This window comes from Pholis gunnellus, assembly GCF_910591455.1.
Source record: "Pholis gunnellus genome assembly, chromosome: 11".
NCBI lineage: Eukaryota > Metazoa > Chordata > Actinopteri > Perciformes > Pholidae > Pholis > Pholis gunnellus.
In genome coordinates, this window is record NC_136538.1 from 8472302 (window position 1) to 8478873 (window position 6572).

Below are 6572 nucleotides of genomic sequence, written 5' to 3' on the forward strand. Positions count from 1 at the left end.
AAGTGCTCAATAGTAAACTGTGGTCACTCAGCATTAGAAGAAAAATATACCTCCATTTCAGTGTTGAAGTGATGTCAGACACGTTTTTTTTCCTTTTAAAGTACCTTTTTCATAAAATATAAGACACAAGCAAAACATAAAACACAGTCGACAGCAGTCTTGAGACATGAAGACAAAGCTGCAGTCTTGAAGAGCAAGTTATCTACTTCAGTTGCTTTTCTACATTCAGAAAGAAGTCTTTTGAGGGAACGGCGTCTCAGCAACGATGTCCTCCAAATGTCTTTGCTCGCACCCGTCTTTGAATCCAGCGGAAGGAAGATTGCCCTGACAATATGTCATACAAGTGGTAGTACAGTAAGTCACAGACTTATGTCAGTACAGGTTTTCTTCTGCAAGTTCATCTGAAAAGGAGACAGAGAACAATGTTAATGAAATGTAACCTACAGTGAACATACCAAAAGGAACACCATGAGATCAGTGGCTGCTGTTTTGGTGTAAACTACCTTGCTGAAGGCGACTCTGCATATAGTGGTTGAGTTGATGCAACCCAGTGTTTCGGTCATGGCGTCCCAACTGCAAACTGAAGGGATCCATGGCGGTGAACTGCTCCGCAGGCAGCGGGTCCTCTGCGATGGTCGGGGAGAGGCCGAGGGACTCCGGCTCCGACTGATGGGACCCACTCCTGCAGCGCAGCGGGCCCTGCTGGTAGCCGTACGCTGTAACGCCGGGGCACGACGTGCTGCCTTTCCTCGCGCCCATGTCCAGGTCTTTCAGGATGCTGTCGAACACGCCGTCATCAAGCACCAGCTCGCGCTTCAGAGGAAGGGCTGAGGGGAGAGGAGGGTGATGGGGCCAGTCGCAGACCGACGGCGGGGTGTCAGTGGTCGCGGGTCGGGACGCATTTTGAAACGGGTTGTGCGTGTGATACATGGCGAAGCTGCTGGCCAGGGAGGAGATCTGCTGAGCCAGAATACTGATCTCTGCCTGTTCCCTCTCGCTGTAGTGTGGCGTCTCAAATGATGTAGGAGATTGGCTGGGGGTGAGGAGGCTGGAATGTGCGGGCAACACGTGGTAGGGGACATGATGCACTTGGACGAGGCCGCCCCCTTGTGGCTGCTCGGGGAGGCTGAAGTCGTCGTGATGCAGAGCACAGTCCGCCGGGCTCTCGCACATGTCCGACACGGACGGGCAGTCTGGAACTAATCGAGCGTCGGCCGAACAAGCTTGGAAATCATAGGTCGGTGATGAGGAGGAGGAGGAGGAGAAGGCTGGAGAGCGGGCGCCGAAGGCTGCCCGGTCAAATGTCCGTTCAGCGGCGGAGGCGAGGGAGCCGGAGGGTGATTGGTGACAGGTGAGCGCTGCCTCTGGGTAGGAGTAATAGGAGGGAGAGCACTCGGGGGAGGACAGCAGCTGATCTGTGTATCCATGCACATCCATCAAGAGGTCATGGCTGAGCTCCTCCTGCTGCAGAGTGGAGCTGGAGGAGGCTGGGCTGTAGGGAGGGGTGAAGAGAGCGGGGCTGTCTCCCGAGGGAGCAGGTGAGCTATCGCCTTGGGAGGAGGCGCACGCCACATAGCATACGTCTTGCTCGGTCTCCCTCCTAGCGTCAGCACCTGGCTCCTCACTTCGGCTGCTGGACGTCCTCTGTCTTTTAAAGCATTTAGTGTTGCTGTAGGTCAGAGCGTGAGGCGCCTGTTGAGCTGCACAATGTGCCAGAGGCGACGGCCCGAAGGCCTCGCTGCTGATTTTCTTCTGCAGAAATCGGGCCTCCGTTTCACTGCAAGAGCAAAGCAAAATGTATTACGACGACGTTCGCGACTTGGAAGACATGGCATGGTGTCTTGCACTGTGGGCTCAGGTCTGCTGGAGAAGTGAAGTCCGTCATACCTGATGATGAAGTTGGTGCAGCTCACGCCCTGGCACTCGGACTCCTTGTTGGCTCGAATGTAGATCCAGGTCCACGACAGATCCTTGCACTGGAGTCTGAGCACCATCTCCACCCGGAAGCCCTCATCTGCCCGCACTGGACGGGGCAGGGGAGGAACATCAGTGGTTATTATCATGCAAACTAGAAAAATGTTTTTTCTTGCTCTGAATTTATGGAAATGAACAATGCAACCGGTGTTAAAACACGTTTTCCTGCAATAGACCGTACACTTACATAAACTTCTATGAGAATCTGCACTCAAAGAAAGATCTTCAGGGTGGACAAGACTGTACCACGATCGACCGGTCATTTCTTCTGCCGAATACCCCAAAAAATATACAACGCTGAAACGGAAACACATGAAAATGTTTGTCAGTGACCAGTACGAGAACACTTTGGTTATATCTGTTTAAAAAAGGGGGATCTGTGGATATACCTGTCCGACAGCTGAGTGAAGGTCATGTCGAGTCTGTGGACGCTGTCGAAGCGGTCACAGGAGTGGGAGTCGGAGTTCCGCAGGCGGTCGACCGTGGGGGTGCAGAGGGCCACAAACACAGGCTGGCCGGTGGGGCGGACTGAAGAGGATGACGGCCACGACTGAGGGAACGACTGGAAGCTCCCTCTGACCGTCATGGAACAGCAGCTGCCGTGTTGCAGCTTGAAGGCCTTGGAGGTTTGCATACTACATATAAAGCTCCTCTCTGAGGACACACAACGGATCGGTTTAGTCTTTCCGTAGTACGAGGAGGATGGCAAATCTTTGGATAAACTTTTCTTTGAATTAAATGAATTGTGATTTCCCAGTGATCCCAGTTTAAAGTCTTTAAAAGTTACCTGATGGCGAGTTGTGTTCAATGTCCAGGTTTGATTTCACAACATCAATGTCAGAGCGTTCCACCAAGTCGTACAAAGTGTCTCCTTGAAGCACATCTATCTGGAAAAATGAAATTGTTTCACAGTTGGATACAAAACATGAAAGCCCAACGTGAAGCAAACTAAAAGAGTAGACGTCCAAATCGACTCACCATGGACAGGCCGAGATATTCATCTACATTCTCGGACACGTAGACCAGCCTCCCCTGTGCGGTCGTGACCAGGATGAAGCCGTGCAGGGCTTGAAGAAAGGCCTCGTATGGCAGAGAGCAGTGTGATCTGGCCCCAGCCGGGAGTCCTGAGGGAGGAACGAGTGAGGTGAGCCTCGGTTACGCTCTACGCATCTCTGCAGGTTTCGTCTTTGATGCGGTCCCTGCGGTGCCGCAAACTTAGTCACATTTAGTTTGACAGCGACGCAGGCTGCATGTAGATGAGAGGTTCAAAGATATGAAAGAGTGACTGTAACGGGAGTGTGGAGACTTACCCTGGAAGAGAACAGACTTCCTGATGTAGGCGCAGATGGCGGCCATGGAGTGCAGGTAGGAGAGGCGCTCCTCGTCCTCCTGGGTGATGGGCAACAGGGCGCGCATTTTCCTGATCTCGTGATTGATGTGGTCCCGCCGGGCTTTGGACGCTCCTTTGGTGGATCTGTGAGAGACCATGGTCACCGAGGTCAGGGGGTTGGAAGATAACGGAGGAAACTAAATCTAGGGAGACAAAGTTTTGTCTACAGCCACATTAAAAATAAAAAATAAATCAAAATCTGTCTGAAGTAACCCTCCTCTTCGACGATAGTTTGGGAAAATAAAAAAAAAAAGAAATCAAATGAAAGCAAAAAGGAGTAATTGGCCTGAACTGATGGAGCCTCTTTTTGCCACAATTCAGCCCGGTGTCTCTTCCTTGAGGGTTCCTATGGAAACTGCTGATATGAGAGGCTGTCGTGTCTGCGGCAGACATGAGGGCTCTCGGTAGACTTTGTCTTGTGTGATCAGGATCTGTCTGGGCCCATCCACAGAGAGCCTGGGGGTTTTTATAGCTGCCAGGGCTTCAGCGTGGGCGTCACACACAAAGGGGAGGCTGGGCTACTGCTGCTCCCTTCATTGCCTTATAAAGTGGGTGTCCTCGGAGCCGGGCGCCCCACGTCACAAGGACAGAGAAAGTGCCACATGAGGAGAATTCTGTCAGTTTGTATCCCCGGCATCGTAACAATAAAGATCCATTCAAATTATGTAATTGAGAGCATATGTTTGAGTTGGGTTTTTTTTAGGGATACTCACACTAGAACTAGATTTGAAGCCTAATATTGAATGTTATAACACAATTAATGTTGACTCATTGTAAATTCCCACCAAAGCATCCTGAGAGAGGCTAAATTGTTTTGTTTTTTTTAAATGCAGTATCAGCATCATTGTTGCTGGATTAGTATATCACATACAGCACCAGGCTGCAGACGGGAGAAAACTGGATTAAGTGCTCCCCGCAGTGCGCGCGCTGCAGGCAGCAGCAGCAGAGTCGGGGTCTGAAACATTTTCTAAACGGCCATGTGTGGATTCAGCCACTAGAGGACGTGGAGCCGAGAGGAAGAGAGAAGCCACTGACCTGAACCTCCTGCAGAAGGAGCTGCGGTGAGCCTCGGGCACAAGATGAGAGAAGCACGGAGCGCTGACGTGACACTTGCAGGAGTTGCACCAAATAGTCATTTTGACCTCGATGAAGCCACCTGATGAAGTGTGAAGAAAAAGTTGAGATGTTCCTTTAAAAAACACACACTTTTGAGTAAAAACGGATGAAATAATGTTGAGCCAGGATACTGGCATCATTTGAGGAGAAACTATGTTGGTTAAAGATCTCGTACCTCTGCGGGTTCAGGTCTGGATGAAGAGTGTCGAGCCGTTCTGCCCGTCCCTCCTTTTATAGCTCCCCAAAAACCTGACACCTCTCAACCAACTCAGTCGGTGAGGAAGAAGAAGGAACCAAAAATAGGATAATGTTACTTGTTGTGACGCGATGACAAAGGATGGAGGCGGGTTATATTTAGTGAAGTGAGCCCTAAATATAACCCGTTAGATCGAATGCAGGATCCCATTGGGCGACTTGAAGCGGTTAAGATGTGAGACGGCATTAATGAAGAAGAGACGCGTGCGCGTGTTTGTGTGAGTGCTATAAGTGTGATGTTTCACGTGCGTAGGTAGCGAATCATTTCAACCGACTGCAGGTGTTGTTCCGTAATGAGTGCGACTGTTGTGTTAATTAGATCATAAGAAAATACTGACTTAGTGGCCAATCAGCAGCACCTGGCACTGACGCTCAATGTTCGGCGCATTGATATGAATGGAGCGCATCAAGGCTTGTGTGACTATTAAATATTAACGAATTAATTATTACGTTATTAGCCAACAAACACACCCTAACACAGGGGGACTATTTCCCCGGCAGATGGGTGGGTTGATCAACCACATTGAAAACAATCCTTTTTATGGTAGACATAGACCACGAAACCAGTTTCGACGCTTGTAACTTGTTTTAAAAATACTCCATTGCAAGTAAGAGCTCTGGATGTAAAATCCTACTGCAAAAGTACAGTATTACCAGCTAAACGTTCTTAAAGTATCAAAAGTGAAAGTACTTCGGCATACAAATGGCCCCTGTGATGAATGACATATTATACCAAAGTGCATTATTAACACTGATGCATCAATGTTGAAGGAGCTCGAGGACTTGACTGTAGTTTACCGCAGTGTTTCCAAACGGGGCCATGCCCCTCAAAGGAGTCCCAATATAAATCTGTGGGGTCCTGAGATGATTAATGGGAGAGGTAAAAAGAAGAGATCTGTTTTCATTTTTGAATGTTTGGCTAATCTTTACATAATATATTGTATAATGTATAAATGAAACAGTGCGAGAAGTTCAGAGAAGTCTGTTAATAACTCAGACATGTGAAACATGGTATGGTTTACAAGGCCATAAACTAATCCTTACCTACACTTTTACTCTAAAATATATCATAAAGGATTATACATACATATACGTATAGTACATATATACATGTGTGTGTGTGTGTGTGTATACGAATATAACCACTGACTTATTTTTCATGATGCAGTTTGAAGTTAAACACATTATTTTAAACTGCATTGTCATCATTCAAATCTCAGCAGAAAACCAGCCCGATGCATCATTGTTTAATTTCTCAACAGATTTGCGAGGCCGTCAGCTATGGCAGTCTGTCTTCACAGGGCTTTAACTGCGTGTGTGTTAGTCACTCAATTAAACCCCTGTTGGAAGGGAATTAAGCTACAGGTCTGCAAGCGTGACGCACTGAGAGGCTCACACAAAATTAGTTTTCTAGCAGATGAGTAGATTAAGGGCCGCACAAAGCATGAGCAAGGCACACTGCATTTTACAGAAGGATGCAACTCATCCTGCAGGAGATTTTCATGAAAACTACAGAAGCAAATTCTCAGAGTTGAGAAATGACGACTTGTTGCTTTCTCTTCCATCAGTTTACGTTCCCCAGCCACAGCTTCGATCCTCTGAGGGCTTGTGCTCCGTTAATGCCGCTTTTCTCAAATCCCCAATTTGGTGGCCGCGACAACGTTGGAGGCAGAGAACTAGAACTTGAGTGAGGGCATTGCACAGGGATGAGGGGGGGGGGGGGGGGGGGGGGGGGGGGGGGGGGACGACAAGACAAAACAAATCACTCAGAACAAATCCTCAGTCTGATTCTCAAGGGCCAGTGGGATCGTCCGAGTCCTGAGGGGAAATTAGAGTC

The 6572-nt window shown here is 48.7% G+C and overlaps 1 protein-coding gene across 1 annotated transcript; it reads right to left on the bottom strand.

Annotated features, from left to right (window-relative positions):
- Positions 1-372: 372 nt before the first annotated feature.
- On the bottom strand, positions 373-4508 carry npas4l (neuronal PAS domain protein 4 like; the record flags this gene model as incomplete). Its single annotated transcript, XM_079169538.1, has 9 exons — positions 4400-4508; positions 3285-3448; positions 2953-3098; positions 2762-2861; positions 2364-2628; positions 2162-2271; positions 1888-2023; positions 504-1777; positions 373-401 (listed from the first exon to the last, which is right to left on the bottom strand). Exons 1-9 carry the CDS (start codon positions 4498-4500, stop codon positions 373-375), a joined length of 2325 nt encoding a protein of 774 aa, XP_079025664.1. The 5' UTR covers positions 4501-4508.
- Between the last annotated feature and the right edge of the window lie 2064 nt (positions 4509-6572).